At 37.3% G+C, this 23,578-nt stretch overlaps 1 protein-coding gene across 3 annotated transcripts in view; it reads right to left on the bottom strand.

The window, feature by feature from the left end:
* Positions 1 to 12,437: 12,437 nt before the first annotated feature.
* The window catches only part of LOC145985024 (uncharacterized), a 163,361-nt gene continuing 152,220 nt past the window's right edge, over positions 12,438 to 23,578 (bottom strand). For 2 of the 3 annotated variants that reach the window (XM_083118530.1, XM_083118529.1), the window contains exons 4-6: positions 23,338 to 23,364; positions 20,246 to 20,878; positions 12,438 to 15,495 (exon numbers count right to left, since the gene is read on the bottom strand). In XM_083118530.1, the coding sequence (XP_082974656.1) occupies positions 15,330 to 15,495; positions 20,246 to 20,878; positions 23,338 to 23,364 (826 nt within the window). In that variant the 3' untranslated portion in view covers positions 12,438 to 15,329. The remainder of the gene's footprint in view (positions 15,496 to 20,245; positions 20,879 to 23,337; positions 23,365 to 23,578) is intronic. The other variant, XM_083118531.1, reaches the window with a different exon arrangement.

Genomic DNA, 23,578 nt, shown 5'->3' with positions numbered 1-23,578 from the left:
GTTTCGAACCCAGTAGGCTTAAACAAAAGTATTTTTTTATACCATGAAATTCTCGGACTGCATATACGAAATTTAGTTCTGGCAAAACTTAATCATTACTGAAAACTTTGATTTTCAGTTGATCTATGCAGCTTATTTGTGTTTTTATAAACCACTCCAATATCCGGTTACACTGAGGTCCCGGAAGTTCTGCAGTCGTCAATGTCTTCATTTTCCGAATCACTATATCTTATAAAGCAACCAGAGGACGCTGACTGATCACTAATCAAAAAATTGAATCCGCGTATTTATATCCTCATTATATTCTAGAACGTTCCTCAGATAAAACGATTCCTTAATATTGCCAGTAGGTGACTCCTTCTCTCATTCAAGAACGTACCATCTCCCGCCTTCCAGAGATTTGAAATTACAACGAATCGCCCTACGTGTGGAGCTACCTTTGTTGTGCAGCTTCCAAATGCTGACAAGTCTCTACATAGTACTCAAGTGCGCTGCGACAACACCGAAAGCGCAAGAAAAGTTTACGTGCAATATTATGAACAACATGGTTATAGAACATTCTCCGTCTTGCCTCGATAATTGGCTATCTCCTTAAATCATCGTCACATTATTCAAAAAGCCAAAAGCCTAATTTTATCTAGTAAAAAATAAAAAATATTCTGGGAGTGGCTCGAGCCACCTCAACCCCACCTTGGATACGTGCTATTAACAATAACAGGGTTATATAACATTCTCCGTCTTGTCTCGATAATTATTTCTCCCAAATTATCATCACATTATTCAAGAAACCAAAATCCTAATTTTATCTAGTGTAAACAGAAAAATTTCCTGAAGGGGGGCTCGAGCCTCCTGATTCCCACCTTGGATGCGTGCTATTAACAATAATAGGGTTATAGAACAGTCTCCGTCTTGTCTCGATAATTATTTCTCTCAGATTTATAAATCACATTATTCAAGACGCCAAAAATCTAATTTTATCTAGTGTAAATTGAAAAATTTCCTGAGGGGGGCTCGAGCCACCTCATGCCCACCTTCGATACGTGCTATTAACAATAATAGGGGTATAAAATATACTCCGTCTTGCCTCGATAATTATTTCTCTCCTTAAATTATTTTCACATTATTCAAGAAGCCAAAAACCTAATTTTATCTAACTTAAACTGAAAAATTTCCTGGGGAGAGGGTCGAGCCCCCTGTGCCCCATCTTGGATACGTGCTATTATCAATAACAGGGTTACGGAACATTCTCCGTCTTGCCTCGATAATTATTTCTCTCCTTAAATTTTTGTCACATTATTTTATTTCACACCACAAGAAACCAAAAACCTTATTTTATCTAGTGTAAACCTAAAACTTTCGGGGGGGCTCGAGCCCCCTAAGCCCCCCCTCTGGATACGTGCCTGCATAGGGAATTTGTTTTCCTTCGAGTTTATGCTATGTGCTAAAGTTTAATTGCGTCGTAGTGAGAGTGTAGTAAGTCTATAGTTTGCTAATCTCATTGCAAAATTGCGTCTGCCAGTCATAACGAACTGGAAAAATCTTCTAGTCTAAAGCCCCTATCACACGGAACTGGATTTCTAGTTAGTTGGCGATGAACTAACTTTCTGGGTAGTAATCATGGCCGCCTGGCTGACTGCTTGACTGGTTTTGAGGAATAGGACATGTTCTAATTGCTACTAACTTCTTCGACTAGATTCTGTGGAACAGCCAATCAGAGCAAAGTTTGGCCATGTGAAGATATTCTGTGAGTTTGTAAAGTAGCCTTTTTTTTGTCTGTGGCTTCCGAGTGCATACAACACGAAAGGCAAGTTTACAATTGAAAAAGCTAAAATATTCTTCCATACGTGTATAGTAAACGTTGTAAAGTACGTATTTTATCAGCGCCGTTCTTCTCTACCTAAAACCATTTAATGCGATGAGATATTCCTCTCGTTTGGATAGTTATCGTATTTTAAAAGTGTGAAGTGATACGTTGTTTACATCTCGCGCGGCCGCCATTATGGAAACGAAAGACTATCGACAAGTACGGTATAACAAGTACCGTGTGAGGCGAAAACTAGCAAATGGGTAGTCAGTCCAGCATCAACTAGAGCATTCCTACTAGAAATCTAGTTCCGTGTGATAGGGGCTTTAGCGTCTGCTAAAAGCCTTGGCTAAATGCTTCGAAATAGCTTCCGAGGGAACAGCTCGTGTCCACCTGTTCCAACAGCCCCAAGCCGCACGCAGCGGGACGCGCAGGACAAGAAAGTGAATGTTGCGAGCGTAGGGTTGCGAATGTTGTATGATTGACCGGCTGAAGACAGAAAGTTTTAGTTCATTGAACTTTACAGAAAAGACAGCAAACAAACACCTATCCTAAGCCCCTATCACACGGAACTGGATTTCTAGTAGGAATGCTCTAGTTGACGCTGGACTGGCTACCCATTTGCTGGTTTTCGCCTCACACGGTACTTGTTATACCGTACTTGTCGATAGTCTTTCGTTCCCATAATGGCGGCTGCGCGAGATGTAAACAACGTATCACTTCACACTTTTAAAATACGATAACTATCCAAACGAGAGGAATATCTCATCGCATTAAATGGTTTTAGGTAGAGAAGAACGGCGCTGATAAAATACGTACTTTACAACGTTTACTATACACGTATGGAAGAATATTTTAGCTTTTTCAATTCTACACATGCCTTTCGTGTTGTATGCACTCGGAAGCCACAGACAAAAAAAGGCTACTTTACAAACTCACAGATTATCTTCACATGGCCTAACTTTGCTCTGATTGGCTGTTCCACAGAATCTAGTCGAAAAAGTTAGTAGCGATTAGAACATGTCCTATTCCTCAAAACCAGTCAAGCAGTCAGCCAGGCGGCCATGATTACTACCCAGAAAGTCAGTTCATCGCCAACTAGGGCATTGCAACTAGAAATCCAGTTCCGTGTGATAGGGGCTTAACTAAATTAAAAACTAAAACGAAATCGTACACAAGACATTTCAAACAAGTTACTACAATTCTGTAAAATGATTAACTGGATACTCTTCCAGTGGCAAATTATTGTGTTCTTGTTTGTTCCCGAGAAAGGAGTTTTGAACAGTTTTGGTTTTGTATCAATTTCTACAAATCTAGCGGAAGTCATGAAAAATCTCTGTCATCTGATTGTCATTATTGCATCAACTTCATCTACAAATAGAGATATGAAACAGGTTTCGACAAAAACAATTCTTTTCTCTGATCACTCATAAATTGCTTTTATTAATTTTTTCTTTGTTGCTCATCAACAATTTTGTTTTTAATGTTTTCTTTAAATTATATCATATTTGCTTTAACATTGGTATTGTCATAATTTTAACGTGCTTTATGTATGTCATTTCTGACAATTTGTAACATATGTATTGTATGTTTATTTGGTTCATTTCAACAAGGGTTGAATTTTACTTGGTCTACTGTATTATATTACGACAAGTATGGGAGGGGAGGGGGTAAGTGCAGGTCACCTGTTCTCCTGCCTGATTTAGCACCGCATGCCACTGTTTTCCAGTACATTGGACTATCACAGGATACGCAAAAATGCTGGCGCGACACGTTTGCGGAATGTAATTATCCTGGAAATGATGCAAAATTCAAACTTGCTTCTTATTTTGCACAAAAAAAAACTATATTTTGCAATTATATGATATGTGCCCACAACATTTGTGAAGTTAAATTTCCTGATTTTTCCTGAGCAATTCGTGACACACACTATCAAATTTCTTACTTTTGCAAAATATTTTGTTTTCTTTTACATGCAGCCTCCACCATATCCATAGCTGGCCAACTCTCACCTGAGTAGCAATTTTTTTATTACTTCATTACAATTCAAAATACAATAAAATTACATGAAAAAAGTTTTTACTAAAATAATTTGCAAAGGTACTGATTAAAATAACCCAAATTTACAATTTTCCATCATGAACATGTTATGCTAACAACTACAACACACTTATATGAATAAATTCTATGTATACAGGGTGCGCCAAAAGTCAGGTGACATCATTGTCATAGGAAAGGCCAGTGGCGCAGGAACGGGGTGGTACAGGGGTACATTGTACCCCCGCAAATTTTTGAAGGGAGGTACTGTACCCCCTAAATCCGTAAATCGAATTGTACCCCCTGTACCCCCCTTTGGTAATTTGACAGCAGACGGAAGGTGCTACTGTTAAAATTACCTATTATCAATTCGCCCAATGAAAAAATGTATTATTGTTTATAAATTTTAAGCATTATAGTCCTTACCACAGAAATTCAAAACATTTAATTTTAAACTTATTATACTACATTGTGCTTGCTACTAGTTACTAGTTAGTTCATTGACCTAAGTTCTTGGAAACCTCTTTAAGGAGATGAAAATTCTTTAAAATGTGTGTGGAACGATGGAATCAGATTGACTCTCAGACAATTATGCTGCAGACGATTCCTGCTTTGCGTAAGGGAGGGTACACATTTCTAAAGCAGTGGTCGCGTCGATTCGAAGATAAGATACAAATCTTCATCAGAAGCGTCTATGACTGACCCCATTTTCTTTTGAATATTTATAATGGAATTTTCCGAAACGGAACACTTACACGAACCAGACGAGACACGACAGACCAACTTGGGGGGGGGGGGGGGGTGGTTAAAATGCACTCCTGTACCTCACCCATATTTTTCATAAATGTGTAAGAGGGTGTTGGTAAAACTATACTTAAACCTATATATTAAGATATATATATATTTTTAAAAATAGTGCCGATTAGCCTATCTGAGAATGAGGTGAATTTGGAATAAGTTTTCATAACTTCAGAGTGGAAACCGAAAGAAAAATAAGCACAAACAAGAACGAGAAGGACCTCACCACACAGGAGACGAGATGAGACTGTGACAATTCCGACTCATCGCATCGCGATATCATTCCTAGGTGAAATGAAATCTTTCCTAGACATTTAAACAGGGTGCAATTTGCGATTTTATCAGAAGGAGGACTATTTTTTACCTATGTATTAGGTATACTTATAATTGGACATTAATTGCTTAAAATCTAATTGTGATATCGAATGCAACACAAACACAACGCCATTTTACGAGGGTCACTATTTATATTTTTAGCCTAACAATGAAAAAACAGGAATTTGGAATTTAAAACTGCTTTATTGTTTTTCGAAGTATTCTCCTTTATGGTCAATACACTTTTGCATTCGTTCGAACCATTCGTCAAAGCAGTTTTTCCAATCTTCTTGAGACACCTCCATAATATGGTTTTTGAACGCATCAACGGCGTCTTCCGCCGACGAAAATCGTTGTCCACGCAATTTATTCTTGACATTCGGGAACAAGAAGTCATTGGGTGCCAAATCAGGACTGTACGGCGGATGACCCATCATTTCGATTTTTTGACTGTTCATAAAGTCGGTTGTTAGACGAGATGTGTGACAGCTAGCATTGTCTTGATGAAGAATGATCCGACGGCGTTTGTTTGTTTTCTGTATTTGACCGAAGACCTCTGGCAAACAAATTGTTGTGTACCATTCAGAGTTGACAGTTCTACGTTCCTCTAAAGGCGCAGTTGCCACATGACCAGTTTTCCCGAAAAAACAGGCGACCATTTGTTTCGATGTGCTTCGAGCGCGAACAACTTTTGTTGGATTGGGTTCATCCTGAAACACCCATACAGTCGACTGCTGTTTACGTTCCGGCTCACATGCATATATCCATGATTCGTCACCTGTTACAATCTTATATAAGTCTTTTGAAGCACCACGATTGTATTTATTGAGCATTTGTTTGCACCAATTGACGCGAGCGTCTTTTTGAGTTTTTGTCAAATTGTGTGGGATCCAACGAGAACATACCTTTCTCACAGCTAAATGATCATGTAATATTTTATATATGCTGGTGGAACTAATGCCTATGGTTGACTCAATCTCACAGTATGTCACATGACGATCTTGCTGTATTAGGTTTTGCACAGCATCAATGTTTTCTTGAACAACAACTGATTTTGGGCGACCTTCGCGAATCTCGTCGATGAGCGAATGGCGGCCACGATTAAATTCGTTATACCAGCGTTTCACAGTTGCAAAGGATGGGGCTTCATCGCCAAATGTGGAAGTAAGTTGATCGATGCACTCTTGTCTTGATAATCCACGTCGAAAATCGTAAAAAATCATCGCACGAAAATGTTCACGAGTTAATTCCATTTTATTGTTGTCGCGCAATCTCCAAGGCAACATAAACAACACAAATCAAGCTATTGACAAAACATTTGAAGTACGTTATGGTCAATAATGCCAGACGATTCCGTGCAAACGTCAAATCGCGCCTAACTTCAATCAGTGTTGCCAACGCTCAAAATATAAATAGTGGCCCTCGTATGTTAAACTCTAAAATCAAATTGTAAGAAAATTACATTAGTCAGGTGAATGCACGATATAAATGAGACTCACTGCAGGTTCTATTGGTAGATTTTGGATTGGATTTACAAGGTCTCTGGGAGTAAGATGGGAATATTTGATTGATTGATTTGGTTTATTTAACTTCGCATTTCTGTCACTTGTGGCTAATCACGAAGATAAGGATTAGTGATGATGATATGATGAAATTGATGGACACTCAAAAATAACACCCATGGGCAGGCCAGGATTCGAACCTGGGACCTCAGGCGTCATAGCGCGCTATGCTAACCCCTCCGCCACGGAGTCCGGCGAGGTGGGAATGTGTTTTGGATTTTCTTTGTAGATGCGAAAATCTTTAACTGTGACGCGCACATGCTCCTGCTTACATTAAAGTTTACCTTTTCACATAAACGAGAAATTGACAGTCATCCTAAAACACACGCATGTATCTGCATTTAATACCACTACATACGAAAATAAATCTTGGCCGGCTCGTCACATTGTCCACCAAAAATTGAAAAGAAAGAATAAACTTTTGAGCGTATGGCTTTCCTTGCTACTTCTGAGATCTGAAGGATTTCGGTTTTGTAAATGTACCGAATGATAGTACTTTCAGTACTTGAAGATCGTCATTAGGTACAGCTAATTATATTACAAATAAATGATTTGTCAATTTTTCACAAATATATCAAAGTTAGACTTCTTACGAGTTGATCGGGAACCATCTGAACTCATGGGCGTCCGGAAGGGGGGGCAAGGGGGGGCCGTGCACCCCCCCTGGAAAATGAAAGTCAACCAAAAAATATGTATTTCACACATATAATTTCATTTTAGCCACAATAATATGTGTTAATTATTGCATGAACACCATAAATTCAAATTTAAGCAATGTTTTTTAGGGAACAACACTATTTTGGGGGTAAATTTGCCTTCGTTTGCCCCCCCCCTGGAAAAAAGTACCTTCCTTGCCCCTCCCTGGAAAAAATCCTGCGGACGTCCATGTCTGAACTCAGTTTTTTCTTTTTAAATACAACACCCTATAGATGTCTGAGAAAATACCAAATACATGGCTTTTAAAAGGCATTGGATGTGGTACACATCTGCTACAAATTGTTTAAAGATATTTTTATGCGTAGCTATGGGACTTTTAAAATTAGAATGAACGGAACTGAAGTGGAACTCTATATAATGTAGTTTCTATATCCAGTGGGTGGGAGATGATTATTCCTGGTTGGGGTTTCCGTTCTGTGAAATCCAAATAAGCCCAGAATGAAGTCCAGAGCTTAGCCTTATATGTTTCAGAATTGTTATCTGATTTTAAATTTTTTTTTTTTTTTTTAACTTAAATTATAACAAAAACAACGAAAAAATATTTATGCATATTTTGCATTAAATAACAGGACATTCGTGTGTGCTGTTCTAAAAGAGAATATTTCTGATGGCTTCACATTATACCTAGGTATCAAGGACGTTTTTGTGGGGGTCTGGACCCCTTCCCCCCAAAAGACTTACCAAGTAGTAAAAGTAATTTATCAAAATACAATTGTTTAGCATTTGTTATACTCAATTTCCATCAATGCCAATACCATGCTTAAACAGCGTAACAATTAAAAGTTAGGGTGCGGCAGAAATATCTCCCGGATTTCATTTGTGAATAACAAAGCAACGATAGATGTTATGCAAAACTTTATTGCACAATTGGAAAGAACAAGGTTTATTATTTTATTGCACATTTGCAAAGAACAAAATGTTCCAATTATTTTTTGTCAAAATTGCCACAAGTCACCATTTTTTGTGACATAGTTGACTTTGTTTTAAAATGATATCGTCCAAATGCCGATCTGCACAGTGTACGCATTTCTGAAGTCTCGCCCTGAAGTTCTGCATTACCCTTCTAGTCATGCCTGGTCGGTATTGCCGCTCTTTCCTGTCTGATACCATCTTTCAGATCATTGGCTGTCCTCTGCCTTCCTTGGTAAACTTTAGCCTTCAGGTACTCCCACAGAAAGAAGTCGCAGGGTGCGAGCTCGTGGGGAACGAGTTAGCCATGGAAGGTGACTTCGAAGTGAGATCAGACGCCCTGGAAACATTTCACGTAGCACGTTCATGTTGGAACCACACAGCCAATTTGCCACGTTCGTTCGATTGCGGCTGCAGGAAGTTGCGTAACATCCATACATAACGGTCGGATGTTACATTAGCTGCGTGCCGTCTTCCTCAAAAAAGTAGGGGCGTTCATGGAGTTGTCTCGGTACATATGGGAAACAAAATGGTAATCCTTGTTCTTTCCAACTGTGAAATAAAATTTTGCATAACATCTATCGTTGCTTTGTTATTCACGAATGAAATTCGGGAGTTATTTCTGCTGCACCCTGTATACTCGATGGTTTTCTCCGCTGAACTTATTGGAAGGCAAGGAATTTGGCTCATACGGCTTTGAAGGATTCGAAAGATTTATGCACACTACTAATGATGATATCCATAAAATATTAATCAGGAACTTTACTTTTCGTTAATTGGGTCTAATTCATTTTTTGTTATTCAAAAAATATTCAATTCTTTTTCTATCTGACATTAAATTCCTTGCCAGGGCAGTTGTTTTTATGCAAATTTTGGCGATCTTAACTACACATACGCTAGATAATGAATACTTGCTGTTATATTTCTATTCTTTTACTATCTTTTACCTATTCATGTCATAATAACAATACAATATTAATTAATGTACATATTTGATTAATTAATATATTAATTTAATTAAATATAATTATCCTAGTTATTATTATTGCAACAGATTGGACATATACATACATACATGCATGCATGCAATATATATATATATATATATGGGAGGCTGGTGTGTTGGAGGTCCACTTTGGCCACATATGATGTTTGGGGGGAGGGGCAAACCCAAGGATACATGTGACAACCCCAGCCGCCATCTTGAAGGCAACTTAGGTTTCTTAAATGGAACCATAGGCATGTGATATATGATTTCCAATTGTTTTTTCGTCAGGAGTTCAATGCCGCAAACCGTTTTGTCCTATCGTGAACCTTTTCCTAATTATGGCCTGTTTTATCTTTGCAGGTATCACCGTGTGAATAATGGTGCTGACGACCGAAGAACGTGTGGAGATCATCCTCATGTGTGGAAATCGGAGCTCGCATGTGGTGGCTGCAGTGTTTAATGCATTACCCTGATAGGGAGCCCATTTACCACAATGGTGTGGCCAAACTCATCAGCAGATTCCGAAATACGGGATCTGTGGCCGATAAAGCACACATTGGTCGCCCGAAAACGTCAACAGATGAGGCAACCACTATCGCTGTCCTCGCACTTGCCGTTACCAAGTGTCACCCATACAAAATTCAGATGCACCAGCATCTGACACAGGACGATCCTGACCATCGGGTACAGTTTGCCGAATGTGCGACGGAGGACCTTGAGACCAACCCGGATCTCCCCTTGCAGGTGTTGCTCTCCGATGAGGCACTTTTTTACGTAAACGGAGAAGTGAACAAACAAAATCACCGTTACTGGAGTGACAACAACCCACACTGGATTGATGCATCGCGGATCGTTGGTTCCAAGAAGGTTATGGTATGGTGTGGTATTTTTGGCACGAGGATCATTGGCCCATTTTTCATCTTCAGCACGCTGAATGCCGACAACTACCAACGACTTCTGGATGAGGAGATTTTTCCGTCGGTTTTGTTGGAGGACAGTTCATACCCAACGTTCTTCCAACAGGATGGAGCCCCTCCCCACTACGGACATTGTGGATGGGACTACCTGGACCAGCAGTTCCCTTGAAAGTGGATCGGGCATCGGGGACCGGTAGAATGGCCACCACGGTCACCGGATCTCACACCTCTCGACTTCTACCTGTGGGGCCACCTCAAGGACATGGTTTATGCCGTGAAAATCCAGAATTTACAGCATCTGGTGAATGTGAATGCCTGTGCTCCTGTGCGTCCGGAGACATTGCTGGCTGTGCATGAGGACTCGAAGAGGCGTGCTGGCACAAACCATTGTGCACGAGGGTGGTCATTTCGAGCATGTGTTGTGAGGAGACAAAGGGGGAAACACAGGCCATAACTAGGAAAAAGTTCACGATAGGACAAAATGGTTTGCAGCATTGAACTCCTGACGAAAAATCAATTGGAGATTATGTCACGTGCCTATGGTTCCATTTAAGAAACCTAAGTTGTGTTCAAAATAGTGCATTCCAAGATGGCGACCGGGGTTGTCACATGTGTCCTTGGGTTTGCCCCACCCCTCAAACATCACACGTGGCCAAAGTGGACCTCCAACACACCAGCCTTTCCTATGACAATGCTGTCACCTGACTTTTGGCCCACCCTGTATATGCAATGAATATTAGACTATTACAAAAATTGAACAATATCACCAGAATGAAAACAAAAGTTTTAACCATGCCCACAGATGTTAATTTTGCAACTTCCGCAAAAGTTTGATTTTCTGAGAAAGTTCTTGCTTCATTTCAGATTTTTGTCTCAACTTCTTCGATATCTTCCAGTTTCTTTATTTCATTCATGACCTTCCTTTTTTGGCAGAATTATTCTCATCTGTTTTCTTACTGTTAAGCTGCGTTTCCAAATAATCTTCATATCTCCTCCGAACAGATCTGGCATATATAAGCATTTTCTGTGTGATGACAATACCATGGATACCTTTGCAATTGATAACAGCATCATGCACTCTCCTCAGTGCTAGGATTGTATGTTGGTATTAGTTATCAATAAGGGCAGACTTGTTGATTGAGAAACCACCCTCAATTGTAGCATTTCCGTGGGAAAATATCAGACTTTTTCACTTTCCACAATGATGAGTATTTTTGGTTGTTTGAAAGAAGGGAAGCATAGAAATCATCGAGTCTGGCAATTCCTTGCTCGTCTTGTAGAAATGTTTCAAAGCTTTGTGAAGAGGATGTTCTGTCATCTTCACACAGTAGTGAGTACTCTTTTTTTGCATTTTCTGCGGTCCTCTGGTACTGTGTTAGCTTTGAACAAACAGTGAAGGAGGCATTTGAACCTAGTTCAACCAACCTGTGATTGGTTTAACATTACAGAAGGATCCAGGGAAGACTATCCTCTGAATACCTTATATCTCGAGGGGCTTCTTTCTTTTAACTTCTCAACCGTAGTTCTCAAAAATGTCTGGCATTCCTTTCGGAATTGCAACAATTCAAGTTCAGTTCCCTGTACTTCCTTTAGGAACATCTGGGTCTGGAAGCAGACATCAACTTTATTTACTGGAAGCAAGTTTTCAGCATCATTAAGGTCAAGTGACATGAGTGTACTTACAGTGGGAGCTGATTTCAACTTACTTGGCTTCATAAGTGATCTCATGAGATTATGGAATTTAAGAGAATAAATATGGAGCCAAGGGACTTGCAGATTGAAAATGTCAAAAAAGACTGACATTCAGAACAAAGTGTCTTGAAAAAAGACAACTTACATTTGATAAATTTATTACTAACCTGCTCTGCAACAACTTTGTAAGGCTTTGAGTTCACAATTTTTGACTTTTTCATAAATTTCCCTGACCCAATGATAGATTTTGTACTTTTTCCAGACTTTTGAGCACATATTTCACTATTTTCCTGAGAAATCTTGAAATTCCTGACATTTCCTGCCTGTGGGCACCCTGTATATATTTTAAAATTCTGATGCAATTCTTGAATATTCTGAAGAAAATTTCTTGGTAGATTGATGCATATAATTGGAGAAGAATAGTTACACAACAATATTGATTAACATTTTGACCAAATTTTAATTATTGCAATTTTCAAGTATCGATATTGGCGGGAATCAGTAAGAGCATCAGTATTGGTTCAAAGTGGTATCCAGCTCAGCCCTAGAGCGAAGCGATGTTATTCACATAGTTTTTTTATCTGTTATAAGCATCATATCCTTAAAGTTTTAAAGACTAAATAAGATGGTGAAAATGCAAGTTACGTTACAGTTTCACCTATAAGCATTGGGGTAAATAACAAACACAAATACGAAAAACGAGATTTTTTTAATATTAATGCTACAACATTGACAGAATACTTTTACAATATAAATACGAAGTTGAGGAGAGTATCCGTGCTCTGGGTTTCCTTTGGCAATAAACCCCCACTGTGTCAACTATGCTACCCAGTCAAGGATATATTCAAGCTTTGTTAACTTAGAACATACTTGTCTATATATACTGGTAAGTTTTCCCCTTCCCTGACTGACTATGATTTTCAAATCTGTTTAATGTCAATTATATTTTAAAAAAATATTAATTTACCTTACACCTTTAACTCAATTATTCTCTCGGTCTTTTCACCATGTAAAATATGGAATTAAGTCCTCTTGTGAATATTTATTGGTAATCAACAATGAATACAACCTCTCAGAATTTCAACACAATGTCAAAAAAATTTCTTACAGCTTAGGTTTTATTGTGCACTTGCCATTATTATCATGACAGAAAATTCCCATTACATAAAATTACCATGTCCTACTTTTAAACTCAGAATTTGCAAGACCTACAAGCTAAAATCATTCAGTGTTATTTCCTTGCTCAGAAACAACACTTTACTGTTCCATTTTTTCCCCCCACTAGAGGTGGATTAAAAAATATAATTTTTCAGCTAGCTGCAACTTGAATCATTTACACTTAATTATACCATTACAATGGGTTCAATAATTTTCAATTAACTTCCTTGTGCCTATTTTTATCTACATTATACAAAAATTAAGGAAGAAAATTAAACAAAAAAATATAGCACCCACCATGTGAACAGTAACAGTAACATTAAAATAACTACTCACAGATGATTACAAGGAAATGTTCTCCAGTAAGCATTAAATTTTAATAATTGGATGTAGTATATTAGAGCACTGTGCGCAATTAACAAATGCTTGACAATACTTATCTGCCATGAACAAATCTTAATCACTGAACAAAACATATTTATTCTACATTAGTGTAAGATGATTATGTAGCAAAAATTGTTCCTTCATTTTCAGAAGTGTTCTTGGAATGCAATTCCATGGATCAGTGTCGTTGGGTTTACTAGTGACAGGAATATAAGTTTTCAAAACTTGATTATTGGAGGAAATACCTAAAAACTGAAACCCAGTCTTATTGTAAATTGAACGTACCTTCAACAATAATAGAATAACACCATCATTGAATTTCTCTCCCCCTTTCTTTCCGTTACAAAATATACAGTGTGATCCAAAAGTAGGTATACAGTATATAGTATATTTGTGATGGGATAATGTATACCTACTTTTGGCCCACCATGTATAATAAGTAATACTTTCACAATTTTGGTTCATCACAACAGATATCTTTTATTTGGCAATTAACTTAATGTGTGGTATAAAGAAGTAAAATAGAGGGGGTGGGTATAAGAAATTTCACTTACAAGTAAAAAATAATAATAATTCTGATACTCAGTAGCGGTGATTAGATGGCAAAATGGGGGTGGGGATCACAAACAGTTCAAATTCTCTTAGTATTAACGTGCTGTAGTGTAGGGGGAAAACACAAAAAAAAGTAAGAGGGCAACTGCCCCTCTTGACTACCTAATCACCACCACTGCTGCCACTTGTTAAAAAAGAGTACTTTAATTGCCGATCATGGAGAGTTGATTATGGTAGGCAATTGACATTTTTTCTTCAAAGTGGTACACAATTATTATTATTATTTTTTATCTGTAAATTAATTTTAACTTTGTTTATGCCATGAACATATTTATTTAAATCGATTAACAACAATCTATTTCAGAAATCAATATCATGTTGGTCAAGAAGTCTTGCATTTTTAAACTTTCTTTTGCACTTCAGGTTGTATTTCACTTTTTAAAACTAAAAAAAAAAAAATTAACAAAGAACTCAAACAATGACAAAAATGTACCAAGACATTAGATACTGAATTATACTTGCAATGAACACATTTTCAAGTGGTAAATGAAAAAAAAAAAAGGGATAAAAAAAGGGTACTTGTTAATGTATATTACACATTTTATACAGAATCTGATTAGACAGATTGCATTTCCATTTATACAAGTATACTCCAATGGTATACATAACTAAGTAATTTTCCCATCATAATAACATGCCACACAACTGTCATGTATATGCTGTAGCACAAGCAAAAAAAAATAAAAAATAAAAAAGAGACCAATAGGGACTAGAAGTAAGGAAATGACTGCTATGAGAAGCTTCGGTATTTTAATAACAAAGAAATAGCAGACTCCAGAACTCCAGATCCTTAATAATAATTTTAAAACATACAGAGAGGTGCAATTCTTTTGCATGTTATCAACACTCTCCATAGGAGGGAAGGGTGGTGCTTACATACTGTTCAGAATCCCAAAACTGTATGTACAAAACCAATTTACAAACACACATTTCCTATTATATCCGTCTATACATCATTCATTCTCATAATAAATAAACTCACATAAAATAAAAGTACTACACTGCTTTTACTTCTTTCACACAGGTTGTTGATTACCAATATATCATTCACACTGTTATGTATCACAATCTGTTTTTGAGGAGTGAACAAAAAAAAATGCTTCTTTTGGTAAAATGCAAACAAAATTATGTTTCTCTCTCTTTTTTAACATTATTTCCATGACAATACTGACTTCATTGTACGAAAATTCCACTGCATTTTTAAAATTCAGTCTTCTTCCATGTTTTCTTCAGCAGTGGACGTTCCTTACCATATTGCATTATACTTTCTTTATATATGTGCAATATTGATGTAGTGACTTATCAAACACACACTGGAAATGCATAAACTTCATATGTAACACTGAGCACTTCAACCCTCGTTGTGTCTTTCACTCACGTTGTCACAGTAAACAGTAATATTGTGGGCAGTATGCTGAAGACAAACACAGTTCATTCTAGCTAGTTCGCTGTCTCTTGGCAGGATTGTCTACCGAACTCATTCCCCTAACGATATAATCCAACTGAGGCATGTACTGCATTATATCTCGAACTTGCACCAGTGGTAAAATATCATTTGTAGACTGACACTTCCCTGCTTTTTGAAGTATATGCATTTGCAACCTACAAATATAATAAATATAATTACAATTCGGCAAAAAAGTAGTTCACATTATACATAAACACATTTATTGACCTATAACACTGACAGGTTGCACTGATCGATCTTTCTGATTTCTGTGAAGGAGTAGAAACTGCTCAAGTGTCAATAACTGACTTGAACTAATCAAAAAAGAGAAAGGAAAGGTAAAAACTGACCACATACTGACTACTGATCAATTTCAGTACACAATATAATAAGTTTGCATTTTAAAAGAAAAACTTAGATTTCAATATGTATTATCTGACCTCTATGAGGGATTGTTTCCAATTTCTGGTAACAACATTTAATTGGATTTATTCTTAAGAAATGCTCCAACAGAAAATATGCTGAATTTGGTGTCCCTTCATGATAGCTATAACTCTGTACCTTCATTTCCATCACAGAAAGTTTTTGCGACGAATAGCCATGTCCTTTAGTTCCCACTCTTCCTTACAGGCTTTCAACATGCCATCTATGGTATGAGGATGCATGTTTCCCAATGATCCCTTTAGCAGTCCAAAAGCACAAAGTGCCATGAGAGATATATCAGTTGATTTCACTGGAATGTTATTGAAAGAAATAGCATTGTGTACCTGTTTCCTGCCCCACTCTCTCTTCAAATGCAAGAGTTGAATAAGAGGTATGACTGGAGGCCTTATCCTGATACACCCAGATCTGATTTGTGTCTATAATTCAGAGCCAGGATTTCAGTGCAGTAAATTGGATTCACAACTTGTTTGATGGTATGTGGAGTGGATTTTGGCCTTGTTGGAAACATGGAGAATAGTTAACTTCCCATTACAACTGTATCCAGCAATAATCATGAATCCTTTGGGAAAAGTTTCCTTGCATTCCAAGTACCATGACTGAGAATGTTTTCATCTTTTGGTAGTAAATTGTACTGGTTTTGTTGCCATCACTCAGACATATGCTTCATCCAAATTTTCATCTTTCTCCTAACAGGTAGTTGTTGCACAGCTTCCTACTGTTTTGAGCAACATTCTGCAATCTGACGAGGATACAATTTGTGAGCTCTATTTTGCGATTCCTTCCCAACCTCAAATTCTGGTTCATGCTGGTGTTCAGTTTTTAATGATATTCCCAACTTACGTGTAATGGTTCGTTGCGTGTCAGGGTTACGGTCCGAGATAAGGGCTTTTCTCACCAAGTCTAGAGTAGGGCTAGTAGCAGGTTATGGATTTGCCTGTTTATTTTGGAATTAATCCTAATGGGTCTTTCCCTTTTTATTCAGCACACTGCTAATCCATTTCTTTGATATAGAAAACTTTTGCTTCCTGCGCACATCTATGATAGCTATAGTTTATACTGGAAGTGGCAGTAATGTAGCCTTCCCAATAGCATTCATTGGCTTGTATATATCCCAACAGCACTGACAGTACACAATTAGCAACATCACAATCACACCTGTGATTTGTTACCAGAGATTGGAAATAACTCCCAGTATATTCCCAACAAGCTACCATACATACTTTCATTGAACACAAAACTAATGTTTTTATGAAAATTATATTTTCTAGGGCTGAGCTGATATCACTTTGAACCAAAACTGATACTGCTATAAATTTCCACGGATACAAATCCATCAAAACTGAAACAATTCAAAGTAGTTCAGAATATTTATACATTCTGATATATAAATTTTCCATTGGAACTACCTAATCTGGCCATAAATACTGTTACACACTATTTTGTGAATAACTTTAATATGGTTTCAGATTTTTAAATGTTCTTTTAGTATGTTACACTTACATATATTGCACAAAAATAGCACCAATCAGTTTTCAAAATGTACACTTTACGCCCTCACACAGGCTCGAACTCTCCCTGGCCAGGCATCTATTGCAGCACGGATGGTCTCGATGGGAAAATCCACCCCTGCTGCTATGAAGCAGCGCTTTTAACTTTCAATTATAGGGTGCCTCTTCTTACAAACAGTCCCCTCTAGCTCTGGGCACAGTTTGTAGTCCAAGGTACTGAGATCACGTCTATCAGATGGCCAATCAAAAGTGGACATGAAATCGAGTACACTGGTCTCCAGTCACCGTCGCGTCATCCTTGCCTTATGAGCTGGGGCAGAATATTTCTTGAACATCCAGAATTCATTGTGAAACATTGTTTGGTTCAACAGTGTCACGAGATGGTCCAGGACACTTTCCACATACACTTTCGCACAGCTTTTAAGCCCTTTTCTCAAAAATTAGGCCTGGTGGAACTCTCATAGCTCACCCCCCACCAAATCATGACTGAGGGGGGCTGGTGACATCTCTGATTTTTGGGAACTCTCTCACAAACTTCTTGAGAGTTTTAAAGCATACACCCTTTCATTTTGGGGGTTAAAACTTAACAGTGGTGAACAATTTCTTATCAGTGAAGAGAATCCTGCAATGCCCATTGCCAACGTACAGCTGCAGGAGCAGTCTCTCAATTTCAGTTCCCTCTGCTTCTTCACTTGTAGCATCAGGAAATTTCCCATACTCCACCAGTAAACTCCAATTTCCAGGTCTTCATTAAGTACCCTAAACATTGATCGTTGTGAAATCTTCAACTCCCCCACACCCCCTATACGCCTTCATGGCGTGGTGCTAAGCACAGGGGAGCACTTTACCTTTTTTACCTTTACCTGTGCCATTATCACTTGCTTCCGGATGACATTTCGGCAGATGCGAGCCATCACTGCTTTAACAGCCGCCGCTGTTCATACGGTGTAAAGTCGACCAACTCTTGGGCGATCTTTCATGCTACCAATATCAGTGAATCTCTGGATTGTCTGACACACAAACCTTTTGCTGATCTTCAGGGTTTTTAGGGGCTGGAAAATCTCAGTGGGTGACATCCCAACCATATGCAGAGCAATTATGGCTACTCTGTTTTCATATTCGTCCTGCTCCATGCTAAGCACAAAAAGATACGCGCTTGCTCTTTCATAGCTGAACACACAATGGTCAGGAGTGAACTTCAGCACAAGCATGGTTCATGAGCCTGACTACCGCATGTACAGTCCAAGCCGAAAGTTTGTAACACTATTTATGGCCAGACTAGGTATATTAGAGTTGAGATCTGATTTCAACTATTCATGACTGTACATGAGTTAATCATTTAACCATAAAACCCATCTTCCCACAATGTTGTAAAAATAATGAAAATTACGCATCATTTCCAAGATATTTATCAGCCAGAATCAATGATTGTTACAACCAATACTTTCCAATATCAATACATATGTATCATTATTGGTTCAGTCCTAATTTGAGTGCTTGAGTTGGTGTTTTAAGTTCACTTTATGCACAGTAAGGTTATTTGGAACTGGACTTACAGTTTAAAGTGGGATCCGAACCACTATGTGCCTCCACCAGGTATCAAACCTAGGACTCCTTGATTAAAAGGCGACGACACTACCACTGTGCTATCGGGGAGGCCCAGTTCAGTCCTGTTTTCATTACTGTACATAAACATTTAATTCCTAATGTTTTCATTACTGTACATAAACATTTAATGTAAAAATATTCACTTTATTAAAATAACTCAATTAACCATCAATTTCTCAAACTTCTACTGCAAGAATTTTTTGTATTCTCGTCCTTGCTATTTTAACTTCTCCTAGCACGAGTTGTACCATGCTGACTCCCATAATGTAAGATATTAGCTGCAATTACAGATGATGACAGAATCGAAAGCCTGGGACCCCTTTTTGTTAATGCTTCTTTGCTTGTGCAGTTTTGCTTTAGGACAATGAATTTTCCTCAGTAGCATTTGTAATATGTTTGGATTTCATCACGTATCTCCCATAAATGCAAGACCAAAAACAAACAAACAAACAAAAAACTCAAATTACAGATCAAGTTGAAAAAACTGACTTGACTGGCCATTTTCCATTCCTGCTGAAGCTATCCTTACTGCAGTGAAAGCTTTTCAAATAAAATTACAAAGAATATCTTGAAAATTATAACTACAAGTCTAAACATGTACCTGGATTTCAAATCAATGGAGATTACATAGTACAGTATAAACAATTATTCAATGACAGACATGAAATTCATTTACACTTACTTTTAGTGTAAAGGGATTGTTTAAAATTTAGTCAAATGGGTGAAGTGTAATTAAATGTCATTGAAAGTGCAAGAAAATATAATGTAAATCCTGAATTTGAAGTTTCATTGTTCAATGTGAACAAATTTATTGACAGTTACAGATCCACCACTTTCGTGATTCTGATCTTCACACTGCTGTCAAATGTGTATCCCTTAAGATGTGGGAAAATTCAACAGAGGAAAGCAACTGCCTAACGTACGGAATTTTGCAAAATCTACAAGTGAAGCTGTGCAGCTGTGGCATGAAAATTATTATCGCAAATGTATTATATTTGGAAAAAAAAATATCAAGGATAAAGTTTTAACTCACGACATATTTGCCTGTTAGTATTGGTAGTGATTCAATATTGTACAACTGTGCTTACAGAGCATAAAAATAAACCAGTAAAATTAGCAACATTGCTTCTTTTCAATATCAGCTGCTTTAACAAATAAAACTCATAAGCTGTTATTTGTCAATATCAATGCTGTACAAAAAAAAAAAATTCATGCCCCTAAATAATGACAAAAGATACCAATGTCTGAATAAAATGGTAACAATGAACTGCATATTTGTTAAGATATAGTCTGTGATTCTGTTTCTTCTACCATCTTTAACCTAGAAGAAGAAAAGGGGAAATACCTGTTCCCACTGTAAAGGTCGACTCCCAGCACATCCTGCAATACTTGCTGACAGCTACTCTGTGGAACCGCAGGGAAAAAATGGGCCACTAAGTCTGGTAATGTCATTAAAAGTTCTGAATACACATAGGGTTTGGCATTTATACAAGGAACCATTTTGCCTTCCACTAATGCCTTTTGAACCTTGTACGGCATATGTTGTCCTGTGATGGGATAGTCGTCAATTGAAACAAGTCTCCGACCGGGAGGAGATGCACAATTGGTCGATCCGACAGGTGTAGGGCCACGTCCATTTCCAACATGAGGAGATCGTTGCGGGGACCTTGGCGGCGAAGACAAATCAATCACTTCTTCAGAGTTTGAGTTTGCATAGCTGTATCGAGTTGTGGGAACGTGCGTCCCGTTAACAGGAATGAGAGGAGGTGGGTATTTCACAGCGTTGGGTGCAGTAGGCCTTGATGGTACGTTGCTTGCAGGTATTGGAGACGATGGAATGACTGGTGGTCCATGAATTAATGTTGGCCCACTAAGTGTGTGTGGTGGCAACATCTGGGAAGACTCGAGTCCCATCAACAGGGAATTTGATGAAACATTTGGCATTGGCATACCTGGTGTAGTATAAGTTGAAGGAGACCTAGAAGGAGGAAGAAAAGGAACGAATAAAACCATGAACCTTAGAATATCCAACAGAACTCGCACCATTCTTCAAAAATCATGTTAATATTTTTAAAGAAGCTGAAAATCCATATTGTTGGAGCAAGAATGAATAAGGTAAGACTTAAGTAATGAGGAAAATAGGAAACATGAGCAATTTGGACTATGATTCTATAAAACTAGGCAATTACTTAGTAAAACACAATAAAAGACATACCTATAATGCATCACAGAAAGTTAAAAAAAGGATGATTTTAAAAGGAGATGAGGGTGGAAGGCTGCCATCTGTACATCTTTTATTCTATTTTATTAACATAGAAACTTGACAAGAAATGCAATTAATTTTTGAAAATATATAACAACCAAATTCTGAAAAATAAAATCTGCTTAGGATCCCTTGTGTGGTGCTACGGAAGTACAGCATGTTTCAAAAGTCACACAACTGCAACTTTCAATAGTTTATAACATGATAACCACAATAGTTATTTACACTCTATAGCTCCTTACAAGGGAAGTTTAGTGGCTTATAACTAGAGCCCGGAAATTTGGCAAAATGCCTCTTTTTATCTACTGCATATATTGATAAAATTTTTCCAGATATACGTTTCTCATGTTGTTTCGAATGTTTTAGAAGCCTTTTCATTTTGCCTATTTTGCCTATTTGGGACCCCACTGCCTATTTTTAATTATAATGCCTTTTTTTGCCTTTTTCAATGAAATTTGACCATTTTTTAAAAAAAAATGTGTGTATATAAATTATTATTCTCCCAAAAAACGTTGTTGGCATTTATTTTTCTTTCGTTTATTATGTGAATAATTTTTGCCTTATTTAAGTAATATTGAACTCATGCATGTTTCAACATTGCTGAAGGAGAAAAGTGTGAGAAAAATGTATTTCATGCTCAGTTAGGATATTGCCTTTCGGTTAACATTTCCTTGTGCATGATTGACTGCTGAAGTGGACAGGTTGATTTCGAACACAAAGAAGATATTTCTGAAATCTCCCTCTCGAACCCGAAAATTTAAGGAAGTTGCATCTGAGCTTAGTTTACCTCCGCAACCAGTCTTGACCAAATGGGGAACCTGGATATCAGCAGCTATATATTATGCTAACAACCTTGGAAAAATCAGTGAGGTGATAGATGCTCTTCCAGAAAATGAAGCGGCTTCAATTCGTGAAGTGAAAAAACTCCTGTGCTATTCAAGTTTATTTTTGCACATTATGGTGCATTCCCAGAGACAATTACAATTACAGAACTTAAAAAAAAACACCTTGTAGCATCCATGAAAATGTACGAGGAATCTATGTAGCAGATGATGGAAGTGCCAGGAGAAAAGGGGTCAGCTGTTGCGGAAAAAAGCAAGCAGGTAGTGAGTGCAAATGAGGACTTGAAACAATTGAAAACAATTTGTGATATTCTAAAAGGTGAAAATGCTGTTACCGAAATGCGTCCAGCTACATTAGCTTGTTTTATGTATGCTCCAATAACTTCTGTCGAAGTAGAAATATCATTTTCTATTATGAAAAACATTCTCTCTGACAGAATGTTGAGTAATTAAAAAAAAACACCTTGTAGTTATGTGCAATCAAGATGGAGAAAATTGAAATGCTCTTCCCAATGTAGATTTTAACATGTTGCCAGAAATTATAGATAAAAGTAAGTGACTTCCAAATGTGCCTTTTTTCGGTTTATTTTGCCTTTTTTCATTTTTAGTGCCTATTTTCCACATTATAAATGCCTTTTTGCCTGCCTATTTTAACGAAAATAAATGCCTGAACTTCCGGGCTCTACTTATAACCTTGGTTTTGCAACACAGCAGATGCAGGCAACATGTGCCCACACACTGACCACACAATCACATTAAAAATTATTAAATCTTGATACAGTTCACTGCAGAAAACATTTAATTTCTTTCTTGTAATAAACAAAGGGAACAAGGAATATTAATTCTTAGACAGGAGTGTATATTTCTAACCACTATTCAGGAGCACACCTCACACAAATACTTTCAAATTATATTTCCATTACATGAAGTATGAATAGGTAATACATAACTGAAATATTCCCAAATATTGTATGTATAACTACAGGCACCTGGATCCTTTCAGAGCTTTTGGGATACCTCAAATAAATTTCCATAAGTTGTTACAAATAATATGTCATGCAAAAAACACCATAAATCACAAAGAAAGTACATCAAGCATACAAATTATTCAGATTAAATGAAAAAATACCATGCATTTAATTCACATGCTACATAAATGCAGCATATTCCTTGTGTGTTCTTTCTTCAAGATAATTCCATGACATACATAAATTTATATTAACTAGGACTATAAACATTTAAAGACTAACTTTCGAATCATAGAATACAAGCTGAAAAGTTACATATTATGCTATTTTCTACAAGGAAGACAGTACTATTTCTTATACTTACCACATATCCTTCCCATAGGGTGGATATCTATAAAAAACAACACTTGTGTATTCAACCTTTATGCGAGTAAGCAACAAGAGTAGGCAATGAACATAATGTTACAAACATTATCAGGGGGAAAATGTTCCTGCTGCTTTTTTTTAACAAAGAAAATTGCTTCAGCATTTGTATTTCGCAGTGTTCGAAAGTTACTTTTTAAAAGGTAACTAGTTACAGTTACTTGCTCCAAAAAGTAACAGAG

Source organism: Lepisma saccharinum, chromosome 3 (assembly GCF_977018435.1).
Source record: "Lepisma saccharinum chromosome 3, izLepSacc3.1, whole genome shotgun sequence".
Lineage (NCBI taxonomy): Eukaryota > Metazoa > Arthropoda > Insecta > Zygentoma > Lepismatidae > Lepisma > Lepisma saccharinum.
Note: the sequence above shows the minus strand (reverse complement) of the source record. Positions and strands in the feature narration are given on the sequence as shown.